Source organism: Rhinopithecus roxellana, chromosome 10 (genome assembly GCF_007565055.1).
Source record: "Rhinopithecus roxellana isolate Shanxi Qingling chromosome 10, ASM756505v1, whole genome shotgun sequence".
Taxonomy (NCBI): Eukaryota; Metazoa; Chordata; class Mammalia; order Primates; family Cercopithecidae; genus Rhinopithecus; species Rhinopithecus roxellana.
This window is the reverse complement of record NC_044558.1, coordinates 58539265-58560218: the sequence shown is the minus strand read 5'-3', so window position 1 is coordinate 58560218 and position 20954 is coordinate 58539265. Positions and strand designations below refer to the sequence as shown.

The following is a 20954-nucleotide window of genomic DNA, read 5'->3' as shown; positions in this document are numbered from 1 at the left end:
GAGTCTTTGGAGAAAGGAGCTAGGGAAGGCTGGGTCAGTGAGGAGGGTAGGTTGCTGCTGAGGGAAGGGCTAAAAAGAGAGAGAATGGAGGATGAACCCTGAGGTTGGGGCAGGGGACTGAACTGAGCCCTTCAGAGCTCCATGAGAGACACATCCATGCAGCCCTGGCCTGTAGGTGGAAGGGATGGGTGGCCTGCTGGATACAGGGAACCTCTCACTGCTGTGGGGTGAGGGACCCTCAGCACCACCCTCACCAATGCAGACCTGCCATGGAATTTAAGGCTTGGGCAGGTGGGACCTAGGGGAGGCTTGACGCTGGCACCTGAGCCTCAGGGTCAGAGAGTGAGCTCCTCCATCTGGAGCCAAGACCACAGCCAGCCCTTTTGGAAAGTTCTATCCCCCTCTCCTGCAGAAAAGGAGGCAGGAGATGTTGACACCGAGAGACCTAGTCCACATCTTCCCAGTGTCATGGGCCTCCACTGAGGCAAGTGGTGTCTTATGCAGGGCAACCAGGTTGGACACACAGCTGTGGGCTCAGGAGGCAGGTGATGAAATGAGCCAAGAGCCTGCAGATCTGAGAGTTGGGGAGAACGACTCACATCACAGGGAAAGCCGTCTGGAAGCGAGAGCCAGTGAAAGCAAGTCCTGGGTCATAGTGGCTCCCATTTCAGGGAAGAGGAACAGGGGCAGTGTGGAGCAAGGGTGGGGGCTGCATGTTATAACAGGGGCCAAAGAGAAGGCTCAGAGGAACCAGCAGCCCTTCCAGGAGGAGAGAACCTTCTGGAAATGGATGTGGGCTGGGAGGCTAGAAGAGAATGTAATGGGACCGGAATGGAGCTAGAAGCTAGCCTGGCAGGTGTGCCTCAAGTGCGACATGGAGCTTGCTATGCACTAGTCACTGTGCTAAGCTCTGTGCACATTTCAACTCATTTCATCCTCACACCAATCTGTCAAGTAAATACTCTTGTTTTTCCCACATTACAAGTGAGGAAAGAGAAACTGAGCAGAGAAACTGAGTTGCCCACATCGCAGTTACAACTGGGAAAAGAAACAAATCAACAAAAGGATTCAGATCCACACCTGGCCGACTGCAAAGTGTGTGTACTTCCACGCTGGACTTCTAAGGTCCCTTTCAGTCCTGGATCCACCACGCTATGGTTCAGGTCTTGAGTTCGGAGCAGCTTTAATCTAGAACTTGGGCTGCATCTGGAGTTCCAGGAAGAAGGATCTGGAATCTCTCCTGGAGATGGACGAATTGGAAGCAAGAAGGAGGGATTTCGGGGATAAGCCCCTGAGAGGGGTCTGCATCTAAATGGGGATGCAGTGTGGATGACTCACCAGGGAGGAGGGATAGACAAGCCAATGGCAGCTGGTTTGCAGGAGAGGAGAGACCCTCAACATCTCTGGCACTCCTGGAAGTTTTGCTAAATGTGAATGTGAGGACTGAGGGGCAGTGCAGAACAATTGTCCTTCGTCTAGTTGCCACTCTATAGGCGGCAGAAGTGGCAGAGCCCTGAGAGGGAGATTGGAAACAGCTGGCAAAGGGCAGCTCAAACCCCAGAGCAGCTGCCAAATGGGACCTAAGCAGTCTTTAACAAGCTCCCTGTCTCCAACAATTCACATCCCTGTTACCACCTCCTCCAGGAAGCCTTTCCAGATTGTGTTCCTCTCTCAGGCCTTTCTTCCTATGGAGCCCCTTGGCTGTGCCTTGCTGGTGCCTCCATGACTGGCTCATCTATTGCCTGAGAAAGAAAGAGTTCTCAGAGGAGGGAGGGGTTTGCACACAGAGCAGGCAGGGCTTAGGAGAGGGGGCCTCAGTTGAGTCATGGGGGCCCTCACTCCAAGGACCTCTGGATCAGCACCAAGATTTTCAGGAAAAGCTGTCTGAAGGCCTCAGGTTCTCTAACTAGAGGTGTGGAGGTTCAGGCAGCAGGCAGCATCAGCCCCTGCCCCCTCCTCCTTCCTGTAAGAGGAGAGGCCAGAGAGGAGAGGAAGAGGAGACAGGAGTCAGGCCCGGGCAACACAGAGGCTGGGGCCAGCCTGGGCACGCCAGGGAGTGAAACAGCATCCCTCCCACTGGCAGCTCGGCGAGGGACCCAGAGCCTGTCTAGGGTCATCCTACACCCTCCCTGCTGTAGGGAAGTCTTTCCTCCGGAGTCACAGGGATGGAAAGTGCAGTATCCTGGACCGATGGCAGAGGGCAGTGTGTGCACAAAATAGAGGCACTGAGGGTTTTCCCCTGCTTGGAAATGAACAGCCAGTGACCAGATAGGAATGTGTTTTAGTTTATTAGTTAGTTAATTTAGCTAATGGACTCCACCTGTCACTTAGTCCATCTCGGCCAGGGCAAAGTCCTGCTGTTGATCCACACTCTTCGGACATGAACCAGCCCACAGCCGGCAAACACAGACTTATGCTTTGAAAATACTAATAACAACAGTGAGCATCTACAGGTGGCAGACTGTGTTCCAGGCACTGGTTTACTTCCCTCATCTCTTTTCCTATTCTCTGATCTCCTCTAAGGTGAGTTCTTTGAAAGGTAAGGAGGTGTCGAAGCCAGGAGCATAGACTCCAGAATCAGACTGGAATTCAGTTCTTCCCAATTACTAACCGAGTGACATTTGGTTAGTTACTTAACTCCTCTGAGCTTCAATATCCTCACAAGTTAAATGGACATTATAATAATCACATCTTATAAAAACAATGCATGTCAGATTGTGGGAGAATTCATTGAGTTACCAGCCATAAAGAGTTGAGCAGAGTGACTGCTGAGAACGGTTTCTGGCACACAGAAAGCAATTCGTAACAGCCAGCTTGTATTCATCTTCTTTCACAAGCACAGGATCTTGCACTAGGCCACTTCTGGCAATTAGAAGAGCCAGACTTCAAAACTTGGTATATGACTCTTCTGCCACAATGCTAGGCCCAAGGGGATCGTTTATCTGACAGTCCTGGCTTTGCCAGTTGTCCAAGGATCCAAGTTAGTATTTATTTAGATCAAAAGTGTCCCAGTTTGAGTGACTGCTTGCATACAAATGCATATAAAACACAAATTTATTAACACAAATATGTCTTATCACTTGCACACTAGGCCATCGAGACATGGGTATGTTGTGTGTATATCCAGCTCTTTTTCCCAGGGAAGGTGGGCTAAACTAAGGCATGCATTCCCTTGGCAAAAGTGCTGACTGTGAGCCGGACCCTGGAACAAGGGGATGTAGGGCATGAAGTGAGGGACAGACATGTGAGCAGCTGACATGACACCAGAAAAATAGAGTGCCGGCTTTAACACAGGCTCAGGACAGGGCTGTGAGTGTGAAGGCCACTGGTCCAGCCCCGGCTGCTCACCAGTGCTGTGAATATGGACAGATCACTCAGCCATCTGGGACTCAGTTTGCCTGCCTGTAGAATACAGGTGTGGGGCAGGGAGGTGTTGGGCCACGACTGAAATGATCCTTCTCATGTAATGCTTGAAGACCGGTGGTCCACCTGGAGGGACCAGGCACCACAGAAATGTGGGTGGTGGAGTCTCAGTCACGCCACACAAGGTGCGCGGGCTGTGTCCATCAGCGGGTAATGGACATCTGAGGTTGAGAAAATGTTATGTGCAAAGGCCCTCAGGTGTGAAAAGTCTGGCCTGCATGGGGAAAGGCTAGAGAATAAAGTGGGAAGCAATGCAGGGGAGACAGGATCTCGGGCACTCTGAATGCCACCCTCAAACGAAGCTTGCACTTGAAAGATGGTCTCGCGTTAAGGGTTTTTCTCAAATCAACTGTGCCGACTCTGAGAAACAAACATTCTTGCAGAAACACACACATACACACACATATACACACATACACACAAACATACACACACATACACATACACACACACACACACACACACAGAGCTAAAAGAGCATCCTTGAATCTCTCAGCTTCTTACTCCACTGAATTTTTCTTCATAGTAGTTAGCACTGCTTGACTTCATATTATATATCACTTCGGTAGGTGCATATTTTCACTCTCCCTCTATGGGGCCAGTGTCTGTGCCTATTTTGTTTATTCTGGTAATGCCAGTGCCTGAGCAATGCCTTGCTCACTAAATATTTGTTAGATGAGCCACTACTTCATATATACCTTAGACAGACAGGCTATAAGCATATACACACACAGGCCTTACACATTAGGGTAAAAAGGAAGTCGGTTAAAAGAGGAAGGCAGGGCCACTGTGTGGGAGCAGGACTGGGGAGTGAGTGGTGGGTGGTGGAGAGTGAGACGCTGGGGAGAATGAAGGGACGACCACTCGCTACACAGACAGTGAGTGTGCACAGCCGCGGGTGCTTTAAGAACCAGAGCAGGAAGCCATGCGGAGCTCTAACATCTGTATCTGATGTGGAGTAATGATGTCTCACAGGGCTATTGTGCAGAATAGGTGGCACAGGGCACATGAAGCAAAGGGCCTGCCCAGCAGCTGCCTGGGTAATACATTTCAACTGTTTACAAGGATCAGCCCTCTCCCAGTACCTACCTGGCTAAAACCAGTGAAGAGCCACATGAGCCCAGGACCCAGAGTGAAACAAGTGTCAGATGAAGAAAAGTTAAGGCCCTGCAGATGGTGACATTCTGGGCAACAGATTCAACTGAGAACCAAACAGATTTACTCATTTATTGCAGGAGAAGCAGAGGACTGGACACAATCCCAATCAGAAGATGAAGAGAGTCCCTTGGCAACAAAGGCCCTAGAAAGGCATGCAGGCAGAGGGGCTTGTAGCTGGCCGTGGGAAAACATCCTGGGTATGTGTGTTGTCTTTGCATTTCAGGCAATGACCCAACGAAACGGGACTAAGAAGGAGGCCACTGAGAGAGCTCATGACTGGACTCCTTGCATCGAAGCATCACACCTTGAGGACAACAGGGAGAGGAAATGGAGTTGGGACTGTAGTGACAGACAAAGCATTTCTTGACTTGGAAAGGGAGCCCAGGGAAGGAGAGGGAGGAAATGGGTGGGTTGGGAAGCCTTCTGCTCACAGAGCCAACCACTTGTCCATCATCTGGAGGCCTTTTTGGTGGCACAACTGCTCCCCGAGGTTTTGGCAAGGGGATCCTTGAGCTCGCTGCCACAGCTGCCTTTGGTCTTGACGTCTGCAGCTGCAGTTTTGTAGCTATAACTGCTCGAGGTGCCAAAGCCCATGCTGAAGCCAGCCCCTCCTGCCCCAGCACTGGTGCTGCTGATGACGGCTGGAATGGATGAGAGAAGACCTCAGCCCCAGTCAGCCCTAGCTCCACATCAGAGCCCTTCCTGGGGCATCCCGGGCCACCCCCTTTACTCTCCCCTGCAGTGGCTTCCTGCTGAGATGGATTCTCTCTGTTGTGTGTTTCAGTTTACTAAGAGATTTTTATCAGCACTGATCATACGGCTTCGTTTTTCATGCATTTAGCCTCATACACTTGACCTTTTCCAATTAGTGTGTGAATTTCCCCATGGGCAGGACAAATGAAGAGAGGCACTTCCCAGGGCCCATCTGGTGCTGCTGGTCTGCTGATGAGGAAAGGGGCCACTGAGGGCCCTGTCTCTCAGCACCACAGCATCTCCACACAGGCTCTCCAGCTTTTACAGCTGAGGATGTGCTCTCATTCATTCATTCAACCATTCCATCTAATTCATTCTTTCCATCACTCAACCCTTTAGGCCCCTCAGTCCCCCTTAACTACAATCTGGGGCCTTTGTTTTGGTCAACAGAAAAATAATGTCACCATTAAGCATCATTTGTTGGATGATACACTCATGAGTATCATTTGATCTTTCTATAGGTTGTACTTTTGTCTCTCATGACAGTCTTCTCCATCCACTGCTTCCCCCTAGTTACTACAGCCAGTTCATTCCTTCTGCCCTTAAGTCTCCCCTGAGCCCCCTCTGTCATTCTGATTTCTCTTTTGTGTCATGAATTACAGGGACCCGGACTTCTGGTAAGGTGACTAAGGGCAGAACTGAGATCTGCAGATACTTACAGATGCTCACAGAATTTGGATATTCACCAGACATTCTGAAGAAGGAGAAGAAAAACAGGTAAATCCCCCATAAATAATCACCCCAACCACCACCTCTGAGAATAAGCCTCTCCACGCAGAACGTGCCTTCCCAACCCCATCCCAGCCTCCTTTCTTCTCACACATCCCAGTGCGACCTCCCAAGAAATAGAGAAATGGAAATCTGCTGCAAGGAGTCAGCCCTCCATCAAGATACTTTGGAACTGCTTGCTGTGTGGGATCATTAGGCCTCCACTTCCCTCTAGTTATTCCACTGGTCTTAGACGATTAAGAAGAATGAGCTTACCTCCCCATTGGAGCCCCAGGCTTTGCTGGAGCGACCTTGAACTTGGACAGCCCTTAGAGGCCATCTTGCTCCTCCCCCCCACCCACAAAAATGCACCATAAAGGGTCAGGGGATGCTGTTTCTCAAACATTGCCGGCATTAATACCTCCTCTCCCACAACCTTTGGGATTTTTTACAATTTGGTCTTTCTTGCTGTCCAATTTCGGCTTTCCTAATCATGTGACAAGCCCATTTGCTGTATGGTTTTACTTCAGCAGGACCTAAACAGGACCAAACTGTTTCCCTTGGAGCTTCCTACCATAGCAGAGATAAAACTGGCCCTGACACAGGGTATCCGGCCCCTCACCTGCACTCCTCGCCCTCCAGCAGCTTGCGGTAGGTGGCGATCTCCACATCCAGGGCCAGTTTCAGGCTCATGAGCTCCTGGTACTCACGCAGCATCCGTGCCAGCTCCTCCTTGGCCTGGTGCAGGGCGCCCTCCAGCTCATCCAGCTTGGCCCGGGCGTCCTTCAGGGCGCAGTCCCCCCGCTGCTCAGCGTCAGCAATGGCCGTCTCCAGATTGGCGCACTGAAGGGCAAACAGATACAGCACTTAAGAGTTAGAGCCCAGTTCTGAGATCTTGCTAGGACAACCTCCCCTCGTTTTGTCCTGACTGATGGTAAATGCTTGGAGATCCTACTGGTTTATCCAACTTTGGCCATCCCTAGAGGTGAGTCTGTTCTTCCCCTCACTCCAGGCATGGTTCACCCTGGCTCATTCCTCTGAATCTGAAAGTAGAAAACCTTCACCTGGGAGGAAGGAGGGGAAGGCACTGAGAAAGTGGTTGGCCTGGGCATGTGGCCCCTGCCCTCTCCCTCCTGGCCTGAAATATCAGCTGTAAGATTCTTATGTCAACTCTGAAAAAAAAGTCTGTGAGCAGCTAGACCTCATTCAGCTCTGCAGTGTACAGGTTGTTTTAGGAGATCCCATAAATCACAAGGAAAACATGAGGGCTAATATAGTTCCTACTAATAAAATGTCCTATAAACTTGCCACACTTAGAGTTTGGTCCCCAAATCCCACAGAGAACTATGCTAAATGGTAACAGGCTTAGAAGATACCTTTACATAACTGAGAACAGAGAACCAAACACTGCATGTTCTCACTTATAAGTAGGAGTTGAACAATGAGAACACATGGACACAGGGAGGGGAACAATGTACACTGGAGCCTGTTGGCGGGTGGAGAGAGATAGAGCTTTAGGAAAAATAGCTAAAAAAAAAAAAACAAAAAAAACAAAAAACCATAGCTAATGCATGCTGTGCTCAATACTTAGGTGATGGGTTGATAGGTGCAATAAACCACCATGGCACACGTTTACCTATGTAACAAACCTGCACATCCTGTACATGTACCCCAGAAGTTAAAACAAAAATTAAAATTAAAAATAAATAAATAAATAAAATAGACTGGGCATGGTGGCTCATGCCTGTAATCCCAGCACTTTGGGAGGCCAAGGAATGTGAATCACCTGAGGGCAGGAGTTCAAGACCAGCCTGGCCAACATGATGAAACCCCATCTCTACCAAAAATACAAAACTTAGCCGGGCGTGATGGCACACAGCTGCCCGTGGTCCCAGGTACTCAAGAGGCTGAGGCGGGAGAATTGCTTGAACCCAGGAGACAGAGGTTGCAGTGAGCCCAGATTGCGCCACTGAACTGCAGCCTGGGTGACAGAGGGAGAATCCATCTCAAAATACATATATATAATATAGAGATATATATATATATTAATTAAAGAAGATACCTTTGCATAACTGCAGCTAGGGCTGTGTGCTTACACGTATGTGAAAGCCCCCAGGGGGCTTCCTGAGCCCTTCAGTCCGGATGTATTCCCTCAACTAAGGTTTTGGTGAGAGGTGAGGTTTTTTTTCTGGAGTATGTGCATTTGTAAAGCCACATTTGCTTCACACCAAGGAAAGCAGCTGATCCAAGGCCAAATGGGCTGTAGAATATTGTCCAGCTGTCGCCATCCTCCTCTGCTGGGCAGGCCCCCAGCAGTGCCAATGCCCTCGCATTTTGGATGAGTGGCTCACAGCCTCAAGTAGATGCCTAGGACCCAGCCTTCTAGCCACAGAAAACCCTTCCCCACCCTTGGGACTGTAGAGGTTTTAATCATTCATGGAGTGGCCACACACACTGTCACCTGAATTCGTCAAACTGTCTTCTGTTCATTTTTTACTGACCAAGATCCCACAGAGTGAACCTGGGACAGAGAGACACCAAAAGCTTGGGTCTTCTGAATGCGGCCTGAGTTGAGAGGACTTGAAATTTTAGCATTCTTTGAAACAAATGTCACATGGATGCTGAGGACACCAAATGCCATGAAACTCTGCATGTGATGGAGGAGGCCAGAAGGGCAGGAAGCACCTTAGCTGAGGGCCTTCAAAAGGAGCATTGCGAGTGATCCCCATTTGTTCCCCACAGAGGATATCTTCCCTCACCACCAAAGCAAGGTCACTTTCTGGTAATAATCTCATCCAACCATAAACACATAGCATTTCATTAGTTAAACACTGTAGTAGAATACTGAGGGTAGCTTCAAACATCTGTGTTTTTTTCTGCACTTACATAGCTCTTGATTAAACAAAAACACAAGTTATTTAATGCTGGTCTTTCTTCTTCCCACTACCATGAGCACAGAGGAGTTGTGTGTGTGTGTGTGTGTGGGTGGGTGTGTGCATGTACATGTGTAAGCATGCACCATGCAGGGTGAAAGATGGGGTGCAGAGGAAGGTAAGGAGATGGGGCCTTAAACCCTTGCACTGCCTCCACAAACTTGAGAACTCATGGGTTTGCTTGCTTTAGAGCCACAGGTGTGGTTGCAGGGGTACTACATCCCAGAGAGTGGGACCTCAATGCAGTGCCCTCCCCACAGCACAGCACTAGTGCAGGAAGGTCCCCCACAAGTGCAGGCCCCACGGGCCCTGAGCCCGATCTAGGTTGTGGGGGCTGTGCCTCCTCCATTTTGTTCTAAAATCTTCTGCTGGATTTTCTCTCCTTCCACAAGGAATCATCATGCAAAACCTTCAAATGGCTTCATCTTACCTCCTGCGTTAGGTCTAAACTCCATGGCCTGCCTATTCCTACCCAGTCTTGTCCCCTGCTCCCTGCCACCCCTGCTGAGCAGTGAGCCCCCTGCCCTAGATAGGCAAGCTCACCTGCACGCGTGCCGTGCACATCCCTACTTAGGCTCATTGCTCCTGCCGGCTCCTTCACCTGCTCTTTCCCTTCTCCTGGTGTAATCTCACCTCCTGCAAAGCTTCCCTGGGGTCCTCATTCACCTCCCACCCCTCTGGGCTCCTGCAGCACTCACTTACCTACAGTGTGTAGGCTGCTTTATCCCTCCACATCTGTTCAGATCATCCTCTCCTGGTAAATTAGAGGAGAACCTAAGGAGGGCACTGTGTTTTACCCTTTCTTCATGTTATGTCTGGCCCAGATTGCAACTCAACAAATACTGTTAGTGGATTCATTTCATAGAACCCACCTGCTTCTTCACATTCCCTATCTCTGAGTGGATCCGCTGGATCAGGCGGTTGAGCTCAGAGATTTCAGCCTTGGTGAGTTTGAGGTCATCCCCATGCTGGCCTGCTGTGACCTGCAGCTCCTGGATCTGAAGTTGGGTGACAAGAGAAGAGGAACACAAGTATACTACTGAACTAGGGCAGGTTCCTTTTCTTCTGGACAAAAAAAGTCCTGCCCTAGTTCAATAGGATCCTCAGGTTCTCAAACATGAGGGCCTTGGCAGAGTTTGAATTTCCTGTCCTCAATTTGCCAAAGTTAGAAACGTGAAGAAAACGTGAAGATAAGACAATATATGTGAATTACCCATAGAAACAGAGTCAGAATCCTATCAGGGTTGTAGCTAGTGTGGCCTCAGCCAAAGGCCATGACAGGACAAGGGCTAAGCCCCATATATGTCCACAAAACAAGCAGAGACTGTAGTTAATCTCCCTTACCCATGGGGTGACATTTCCACAAGGCTCAACTCCAAGACAAAGGAGGTCCTGACTGAGCCCAAATACACACACACACACACATGTACACATGCACACATGCTGAGAGGGTGCTAGCTGTGGCCAGTGAGACTCAGCACACCTGGCACCCAGCTCACCTTGGTCTGGTACAGGGTCTCAGCCTCGGCCTTGCTCTTCAGGGCGATCTCCTCGTACTGAGCACGGACCTCGGCAATGATGCTGTCCAGGTCCAGGTTCCGGTTGTTGTCCATTGACAGGATGACAGACGTGTCGCTGATGTGGGACTGGATCTGAGCGATCTCCTGGGGACGGTTTGGGGAGGGGAGCTAGTTAAGGGGTCCTCATGAGGAACCAGTTTTCGTGGTCCTCCTGGGCAAATTCCTCACCATCCCTCTCTGCCACTCCTCAGTGTTTGAACTCTGCCTCAGCAGCAGGGCCTGGCAGGCATGTGAATGAGCACCTTAGGTTTCAGCCCCAAATGCTGGGACTCCTCTCTCCATTACACACTCAGAACCACTCTTGCCCTCTTCTACATTCTCATCCTCAGAAACCAGCCACCACCACCCTCTGCCCATAGGACCAAGTCTGAACTCTTTACCTAGCATGTGAAGACCCCTAGGGAGTCACCAGCACTGGTCCCTTCCCCAGGCCTCTGCACCCTTCCTCATTCCTCATGCTTTAGCACAGGACAGGCTCCTGGACCTTCCATTTTTCTGCCCCCCTCAGCACCCACTGAAATCTTCCTCTTTCTCCTCTCTCTCCAAGAACATTCACTGACGGCCCAGGCAGAACCCACCGTTCCTTCCTCTGCTCTCTGAAATCTCAGCTACATGGTATTTTCCTGCCAGGCTGTGAACTCCGGGAGGGTAAGAATCATTTCTTCTCCTTCATGGACTCCTCAAAACCTAACTCATTGTTCAGCACCCAGAAGGGCCTTGGTGAATGTCAGGGCCACCAGGTTGAAAGCTTTCTCCCTCCCAATTCTTGGTCCACACCACCCTCCAGCCAGGGGCCAGAAGCCACTTGTTAAAGGAGTAGACCTCCCAAGAGAGGTCAGCCAAGTCCTTACCCCTTCATAAAGGCACTTGAAGAATTTAATCTCATCTGTCAAGGAGTCCACCTTGGCCTGGAGCTCAATCTTGTTCATGTAAGCAGCATCCACGTCCTGGGAGCACGTGACAGTCAAGCCGCCCTGAGAGGGCCTTCCCTGCCCATCCCTCCCTCCCTGCCACAGGAAGCCTTGCTCTCTCCACTCCCTTCACCCTGTGCTTCATGGGGGGCTCAGTCCCTGAGAGTAAACCAACTAATATGCAGTGCAATGGCCACACCAGTAGTGCAGTAAAATGCCCAGATTTTAGACTGGCAAATTCTAGAAACAGCATGCATCCCAGGCAGGGGACTTGGAGGGAGGGGTTGGGAAATTAAAGTGCCAATCACCCCTGCCCAAGGGACTGAGTGACCTACAGGGCCCCTTTCCTCACCCTACAAGCATCACTGTGCCAGGTGGTCAGGGAGCCCTCTAGGCTTCTTCCAGCCCACCTTGCACCCCTCTTACCTTCTTGAGCACCACAAACTCATTCTCAGCAGCCGTGCGTCTGTTAATCTCTACCTCATACCTGCATGGGGCAAGACAATGAGGTAATTCAGTTCTGCAAATACTCACTGAACTGTTAGTTATCACCTCTGTGCTGAGAGCTGCAGGGTGGGGGTCTTCAAACTGGGATTCATGTACCCCTGGGACACACATAACCTTCCTAAAGGGGATGCAGGGAAGGACATATTTAAAGGAATCAATCTCCAGCTCCTCTGTCCCTATGCAGTCTGCCTTAAAACTACCTGCCCCAGAGAGCACCTGTGGTTGACATGTCATGCAGATTCTACTGTCCCTCTCCCTATCACAATTAGCCCCTCCCATATTATAGCAGAGGTAAAAAGGCATTCCCTTCTGGCACATGGCATCTTGATACTGTGCAATGACTTAGGGTGCAAAAGCCTCCTAGGCACCAAACAAAAGCATTGTTGTCACTTTCAAACTGTATGTTATACCTATTTCTTATACATATTTCTGTTCCAGGTGAAGCAGAAACAGAAGCAAGGTCTAAGACACAGAAATTTGGTTAGGACTGGGATGTTCTTAATATAGACATATTGTTGATTGGGGAGGTAAGGGTACTAATCATTTTACTTAAAGAGCTTACCTCTTCCATCCCTTATTATTCTCAAAGAATACATTACAGGACATTTGTGAGAGTATGGTAATGAAATAGAGCATTGGTAAGAAATAATCAATGATAAATGAATAAGCAAAATGTGGTGTATACATACAATGGAATATCATTCAGACTTAGAAAGAAAAAAAATTCTATAATATGCTAAAATATGGATGAACCTCGAGGACATTCTGCTAAGTGAAAAGAAGCCAATCACAAAAAGACAAATATTCCAAAAGACAAATGATCTCATTCATGTGAGGTACGTAGAGTAGTCTAAGTCAGAGACATAAAGTAGAATGGTTGGAGCCAGGGGCTGGGAAGAGGGGAAGGAAGAAATGAGGAATTAGTGGTAAGTGGGTATACAGTTCCCATTTCACTAGATGGAAAGTGTGTTCTGGAGGTGGACGGTCGTAATGGTTGCAATGTATTTGATACCACTGAACCATCCACTGAAAAATAGCTAAGATGGTAAATTTTGTTATGTGTATTTTACCTCAGTAAAACATTGAAAAAAAGAATTAAGGCTAGATAATAGCTTTTCTGTTCATGTACTTAACATAAACAATCCTTTTCAGCTCTTTGCTCATTCCTAAGGCATGTCCCTGGCAGCCCCCTCCTCAAAAAGTACTGTTGAGTGTGGCGATTCCTCAAGGATTTAGAACTAGAAATACCATTTGACCCAGCGATCCCATTACTGGGTATATGCCCAAAGGATTATAAATCATGCTACTATAAAGACACATACACATGTATGTTTATTGTGGCACTATTCACAATAGCAAAGACTAGGAACCAACTTAAATGTCCACCAATGACAGACTAGATTAAGAAACTGTGGCACATATACACCATGGAATACCATGCAGCCATAAAAAAAAAGGTGAGTTCATGTCCTTTGTGGGGACATGGATGAAGCTGGAAACCACCATTCTGAGCAACTATTGCAAGGACAGAAAACCAAACACCACATGTTCTCACTCATAGGTGGGAATTGAACAATGAGAACACTTGGACACAGTGTGAGGAACAACACACACCTGGGCCTGTCCTGGGGTGGAGGCAGGGGGGAGGGATAGCATTAGGAGAAATACCTAATGTAAATGATGAGGTAATGGGTGCAGCAAACCAACACGGCACATGTACACATATGTAACAAACCTGCACGTTGTGCACATGTACCCTAGAACTTAAAGTATTAAAAAAAAAAAAAAAAAGCACTGTTGAACGGCTGAAGCCGTGCAGGGTAGTGAAGGGAGTTATTTCCAGTGTGACTAGGATGTCTTCTGAGGCTGCAGATCTTTCTACTTATGCTGTATAAAACACACAGAAAGCAGTTTATACGATTTATCCCAGATTCTGTGTCTTATTCAAAAGACAACTGAAACCTTTTAATGAAATTATGTCATGAAACAGCTATTTCTATTCAGTCAAACTTTATTTTATATTATCTTACAAAATGCTTAATAATGTCTACCTCTCTTAATAAAAATAAAACATGTGGTAGTTGCCAGACCAATTAATTTTTAGTAGTTTATGTCTATTTCCTAAAATACACAGAAAACTTTTGACCAAGTGGGCTATCAAAATCAATGACATTAGTTATAAATAATTTTACATTATTTACTTCTAGAGGCCAAACACTAGAGTCCAATACACACATTAAAAATAAAAATGATAAGTTTTATGGCATTATAAACTTAAAAACAATTTATTATTTAAAAATATATTGCAATGAATAATTAAAAGTTAAACCATGAAAAAGTACATATTGATTTCTCTTATTTTATAACATAGTTGTATTAGTTATATTAAATCTAAATCATTTTAATCTTGAATGCTTTCAATAACCTATTATACAAGACATATTTCTTAGTTTATTGCTGAGTGGATTTTATAACAGTCCCTAAAGTACAAATTCTTATTTTTACTTGTATTGAGAAATGAAGTCAGACTTTTTCTGATAAAAAGCAACTCATGTCTCTGATTTGAACATGAAGACTGGCTTTTCCAATGAAGCTAGAGGGCAGATATTTTCTATATAAATTGAATGAGGTAAATCTGCAGCTCCAAAGTCTCAAAAATGTGCCGGTGTGTGTATTCGTGTACAAAAACATGAAGCAGAATCACATTATTCTTTAAGGATAAAGAATTGGCATAGGTGTATTGAGTATTAACAATGTTTTATGTTTCCAGTCCTTTCTGATCCATTGGATTAAACATGGTGCTCCTAAAGGACAGAATAAGTTGTATAAGCATGGTCATTTGATCAGTCTTGGTAAAGCCTTACTGAAAAATTTTCCAGAAATTTGGAAGATAATGACTTTACTGACTATGACACAAGTTCTTTTTGCAAGTCAGAAGGTTTTTAAGTTTTGCTTTCAAAAAAAAAAGGTTCTGAATTGTCCGCTGACACGTGGTTAAACATGATCTTTAACGATGAGTCATTATGTGATTTTGACATATAATCATTCACCTAAGAAAATATATGTTGAGTGTGGGGTACTTTGTAGGCACTTAGGATAAGTAAGTGAACAAAAATTTCCCTGCACTTATGAAGCAGAGAGAGACAAACAACAAACACAACAAGTAAGTCAATTATGCAGCATGTTAGAAACAGCACTACGGAAGAAAGAAAAAGCAGAAAAACTGGAAAGGCATTCTGAGAACTAAATAACACTGGGCTTGCAAGACTCCTTCCATTAAAATCTACTTATACAATTAAAGTTTCCCAGTACTTACCTAAGAATGGAAAACACATAGGACTAGAATCCTATCTCAGCTCAATAAGAACAATATTTATACATGGATAACTAAGCCACTTAGAAAAAAATCTGCCCCATTCAACTCATTAAGAAATGTAATCTCAATTTTTTTTCAGTTCTTATGTTTAATACTTATTTAACAAAATTAGCAATACATTTTGTTGTTTGGATAACTCAACCCAAAATAAGTCTTTTGACATTTAAAAACTTATAATCACAAAAAGTAAACTTTCTTTTTCTTTTTTGTTTTTTCTTTTTTTTTTCCTTTTGACAGAATCTTGCTCTGTCACCCAGAATGGAGTGCAGTGGCATGAACTCGGCTCACTGCAACCTCTGCCTCCCAGGTTCAAGATATTCTAGTGCCTCAGCGTCCCAAGTAGTTGGGAACACAGACGCGCACCACCATGCCCAGCTAATTTTTTATATTTTTTGTAGAAACAGGGTTTCGCCATGTTGGCCAGCTAGCCTTGAACTCTTGAGCTCAAAGGATCCACCCGCCTTGGCCTCCCAAAGTGCTGGGATCACAGGCTACAAGAAGTACACTTTTTAAAGTTTCAAGATACATGCATATTTTGTGATAGGGTGATCAATAAAAGACTTAGAGACATAAAAATATATTATATTAGAACAAAATTATGTAGGGAAAGTGGCATAAAAATTGGAGTTCAAATAAGAAAAGGATCAAGGTAAAAGTTATGTTTTTTAAAGCAGAGCCCGTTGATTGCCTTTTTAGATGAAGGGTGATGGGCACTAACCTGCCGCGGCACCTGGATGCAATTGGATACATCTAAATGAGTGATGTGGCTATTACAATTTCAAATAGGAATACACATAATACATTTAAAATTACACTCTTGGAACTACTTACACTTATGATTAAAAGTTGTAGTTTCAATTTTTTAATTGTGAAATTTTTTAATTGTGAAGAGTTTTCAAAAATCATTTCAGAGAATCTATGAGAAAAGCTTCAGTGTATACAGTGATGCTTAAGACATATACACTGTGAATCTTCTAAAAGCTCACAGTTTAACAAGAAGGCACATGCACTGAAAATTCTAATTCGCGGGTGACATATGATTAGCATTTCTTATGAAATATCGTAAGAGAGATGCAAAAACCTGGTATGAGGACCCACAGGTGGAAGAGATGAGTGATAAAATCAATTTTAAAATATTCCTAATAAATGCAGCTAATATTTATTGTACCTCTTACTACGTGCTAAACACTGTGCTAAATTCTTCACACACATTATTTCATTTGATCCCCACAAAAGCCCTATGAAGTAGATTCTATTATTATCTCAATTTTATAAATGAGGCAAAAGACATGAAAATACTTGGCCAAGGTCATAATGCTAGTTACTAGTGAAGCCAGGACTTCTGACATAGGGAAAACAATGCCTTACATTTGTGTAGCACTTGGATTCTTTTCAAAGCTGCTAATACACTGCTGTCTGGCTGGCATTATCCTCTCAATAGCTCTGTTAGGTAGCAAGGCAGGTATCAGTATTTGGTTTTCATTAATACTAAAACTAAAGTTCACAGAGGACACAGAGACTCATCTGTGGTTGTTCAACTAGTTCATGGTGTTCAGGAGCACAAAACCACTCCAACCTGAACGGCCCAGAGATAGCACCGCCCCTGGATGCCTCTGTCTGGGACTTGTGGACTATGCCTGGCAGCCCCCTATTCTTTCCAGACGCTGCTTGCATCTCTAGTTGGGCTCCAGTTCCCATCTTAATTCCACCAATCTCAGTTCACACTGTATTTGTTTCTTCTTATTGGTGGCTATCTGAAACTGTTCTTTAAGCCTGTCCTTACAACCTGTGTGCTCTCTGAGGTCAGGGACCATGTCCCCTCCTTCCTCAGGTTCTTTATGCAGGGCTTGGGCCAGGGTTCTGCTTTGAGGGAATTTCAGAATAGAGATGGGCAAGTAGATTGAATATGGAGCAGGAGAAAGAACTCAGCTCTGACCATCTCCAGCCACTTCAATTGTGGAAGAAGCCACCTGCCCCTAGAAATCCTGGCATCTGGAAGCAAACTTCCAAAATATCAGCTCACGCTGAGCCTTGATTTATTACTCTCTCATATTCGGCTCAACTTGGAGGAAGACACACTCTCTGGTTCCAACTCATTCTCAATCATCCCTCAAACATTCTCAATTCTTCTCTTTAAAGGCAGGATTCAGCAGCACAGCCATGATTCAACATAGAATAAGTTTTTAAAATTCTTTTTTTTTTTTTAGATTTAAAATTTGTTCTGGAATTGGTGGCGTGTTTTACGTTCTGGGAACTGCCATGGAAAACTTCACTCAGGAGGAACTACAAAGGCATTTGAGATATCCATCAGGTTTTGATACAACTCTCTTTCCCCCATTCCTTCGTTTTCAGTGCTAGAAATTGAGCACATATTTCCTAGACAGTTTGGGGAACTGGTGTAGGTAGATCTATTCTTTTCCTAAGTCCCACTCTAACTGGATGTTCCTCCCTCCCCTGGTAACAGCAAAGGATCTAAGAAGCAAAAATGCTGTTTCCAAACAAAAACCTCATTTGAAATCAGATTCTCCAGAAGCATATTCCCTGCCACTCACTCACCTCTTCTTGTAGTCTTCCACCAAATCCTGCATGTTCCTCAGCTCCGAGTCCAGCCTCACCCTGTCCCCAGACAGCGTCTCCAGCTGCTTCCGCAGGTTGCTGATGTAGCCCTCATAAGTGGGCTCCAGGTTCTTCCTGCAGTTGTTCAAGTCCAGCTGCTGTAGGAGGTTCCACTTGGTCTCCAGCACCTGATTTTGCTGCTCCAGGAACCGCACCTGGAACCCAAAGGCAGTCATCGCCCAGAGTCCCCATGCTGTTGTCTCTCAAGAGTGAGGAGAGGGCCCCAAAATCCAGAGGAAGCCATCCTGGGGGATTGGGGGTAGGAAAGAGCAAGGCTCATCCCTGGGTGGATTCAGCCAAGGGTCATGCTCACCTGGATCTCCAAGACAAGAAATAGGACCCAGTCTATAAGAAATCAGAAGAGGCCTTAAGCAATGGTACCATCTGCCTCTGCCTTAGTGAGTTTTCATGAGACAGAGGTAGCTTCTCTTGCTATAAATGCTGGTGCTTTCTGAGTAAAGAGAAATGGGGAGCAGGGGAGAAACAGGGACTGGGGAGTGACATTGGAAAGCACACTGGCACTTAGAGCCTTCCTCCTGTTGTGTAGCCTAAATTGCACTTGGTTTGTTCATTTCTTTGTTGTTCACAGCAGGTTACCACATCTTCACAAGGTTCCTTCATACTTGACCAGGGTGCACATTTTTAGACTCAATAACTCTGAGCCCTCTGCCACACACCTCTTCTCACCTATCTCTTAGCTTGAGGGGCAGAAGGAAACATGCTAGGGAATAACAGACATAAAAGAGCAAGAGAATGCCCCAGCCTCTGGAACAGCTGCTGTGTTTCTTCCATGCAGACCTGTGCCCTGCAGCCACCTCACTTCCTATTCCCTAGCATAGTGGTGACACGTGGTCCACCACCAACAGTCCTGTCCAAGGTGAGCTCATTTCTTAGCCTCCTATGTCTTAATATCCTCATCTGCAAGGCAGAACAACAACAGAATGATGGGCTGTGCATTAGTAAATGAGAATCACTTGGGACAGCACCATAAATGTCAGCTATTGTTAAAAGGCTGTCCCCTTATCACTCACCGTCTAGATCTTCCACCCAAGTGGAGACAAAAGAAGCCCATTCCCTGTCTCCTCTCCACTCACTGGGGTCCTTGCCTCGGAATCTCCAGAGACAACTTCCCTACTACCCCAATTTCTGGACGCCCCACCCTCAGCCTACACCTGTAACTTTACATGCACTCTTTCCAAGTGCCTCCTCAGCCTCACCCTTCAGTTTTCTGGCCCTTTTCTCTCACCTCCTCTATCACCTTCCTAGCTACACACTCACCCCACTCCTCAAGCACCAAGCACCATGTCTTGCAACATCTACTGGCCTGTGTCCCTAATGCCCTGCCCTGAATGTGGATCCCATCTCCTCTTCTGATATTGGAAGCTCTCAAAGTGCCCATTCCTTGGCAATCCTGCCCCCTCCCTTCCCACAGTCTTGTCTCATGCAAGAAAGAAATGAAGGTCCTTGATATTGTTTGGCTGTGTCCCCACTCAAATCTCAACCTGAATTATCTCCACGTGTTGTGAGAGGGGCCCAGGGGGAGGTAAATGAATCGTGGGGACCTATCTTTCTCCTGCTATTTTCCTCCTGATAGTGAATAAGTCTCACAAGATCTGATGCGTTTATCAGGGGTTTCCGTTTTTGCTTCTTCCTCATTTTTCGCTGGCCACCGCCATATAAAAAGTGACTTTGATCTCCCGTCATGCTTCTGAGACCTCCCCAGCCATGGGGCACTGTAAGTCCAAATAAACCTCTTTTTTCCCCAGTCTGGGGTATGTCTTTATCAGCAGTGTGAAAATGGACCAATACATCCTGTTTATTGGAAGTGTGTGCCAGGCACTGTTCTGAGCACTTTGTAATCATCCCAATTAAGCCTCAACGCAACCCACTGGAGCAAGACCCATTATTGTGCCCGTTTTACAAATGGAAAAGGGAGGCTCGGAAAGGCTATGACTAGCCCACGTTCCCATGCATCTCGCCAGTGGCAGAGCCGGCACCACTGTGCACACTGCGCCCAACGCAGGCGACAGGCCGATGCCCGAGGACTCACCTTGTCGATGAAGGAGGCGAACTTGTTGTTCAGCGCCTTGATCTGCTCCCGCTCCTGGGCGCGCACCCTCTGGATCTCGGGGTCCAGCTCCACGTTGAGCGGCGCCAGGAGGCTCCTGTTGACGGTGACCCGAGGGATGCCCCCGGGCGGGCACACGGAGGGACACGCGGGCCCCAGCCCGGCGCTGCCAAAGACGGTGCCCACGAAGCCGCCCAGGCGGCCGCCGCCCCGCCCCGCCGCAGCGCTGAGAGCCAGGCGCCGGCTGCCCCCAAGGCAGAAGAGGCTCTTGCTGCCAAAGGAGGCCAAGCCCTTGATCCCGGCCCGGAATGAGGCGGAGCTGCTGCCGTTTCGACCAGAAAGGACCGCGGAGCAGCCGCTGAAGCCCAGGCGCTCCTCGCCGGGGAAACGGGTCAGTTGGCGGCTCATGGCTGGCAAGGACCGGTGCTGGCCGCGCGGGAGGCAGAAGGGGCGCAAACAGCCGCTGCGTTCTCGGTCCGGCTCGCCCCTTAAATAGCCTGGCCGGCTGGAGTCAGCCTAATTTGTACCCCGACAATTCCTTTTAGATCCCTTGAGGCCCCTTGGGTTCTTCATGTAGGAAATCACCATGCACTCACCGAGAATTTTGTCTGTTCCGCCGTGAACTCCCCATGAATCCCTATAAAGTGACCCAGAACCCAGCATTTACTTGGCTCACCTCCTGCATTATCATGGCTTAGCGACCTTATCTCCACCTGCTGGCCTCCAATTACTGGGGTTATTACTCCCGAGATCGCCCCTGGAAACTTCCAGTGGGGCTGGCTCCTCTGGGTGTGTGTCTGGGGAGACGGAGGTGTGTGAAGCAGATGTCCAGGCTGCTTCTGCTTCAGAAGGCCATGAATAGGGTCAAGAATATCCCAGAAAATCATCCTTAGCCTGTCCTCCTCCTGCCTCCCAGGCTTC

General features: G+C 47.1%; 1 protein-coding gene across 1 annotated transcript; it reads right to left on the bottom strand.

The window, feature by feature from the left end:
• Positions 1-4636: 4636 nt before the first annotated feature.
• On the bottom strand, positions 4637-20557 carry LOC104670627 (keratin, type II cytoskeletal 72). The gene is made up of 9 exons (XM_030939408.1): positions 20016-20557; positions 17906-18120; positions 11893-11953; positions 11407-11502; positions 10475-10639; positions 9848-9973; positions 6665-6885; positions 5994-6028; positions 4637-5222 (listed from the first exon to the last, which is right to left on the bottom strand). Exons 1-9 carry the CDS (start codon positions 20439-20441, stop codon positions 5032-5034), a joined length of 1536 nt encoding a protein of 511 aa, XP_030795268.1. The 5' UTR covers positions 20442-20557; the 3' UTR covers positions 4637-5031.
• Between the last annotated feature and the right edge of the window lie 397 nt (positions 20558-20954).

Excerpts from the sequence above, each read along its gene's own strand:
- LOC104670627 (XM_030939408.1), bottom strand. The coding sequence starts at position 20,441 with ATGAGCCGCCAACTGACCCGTTTCCCCGGCGAGGAGCGCCTGGGCTTC. Across the intron at positions 10,640-11,406 it reads TCAAGTGCCTTTATGAAGGG|GAGATCGCTCAGATCCAGTC; the intron begins GTAAGGACTTGG and ends AACCGTCCCCAG. Across the intron at positions 6,886-9,847 it reads TAGGGAATGTGAAGAAGCAG|TGCGCCAATCTGGAGACGGC; the intron begins GTGGGTTCTATG and ends TTTGCCCTTCAG.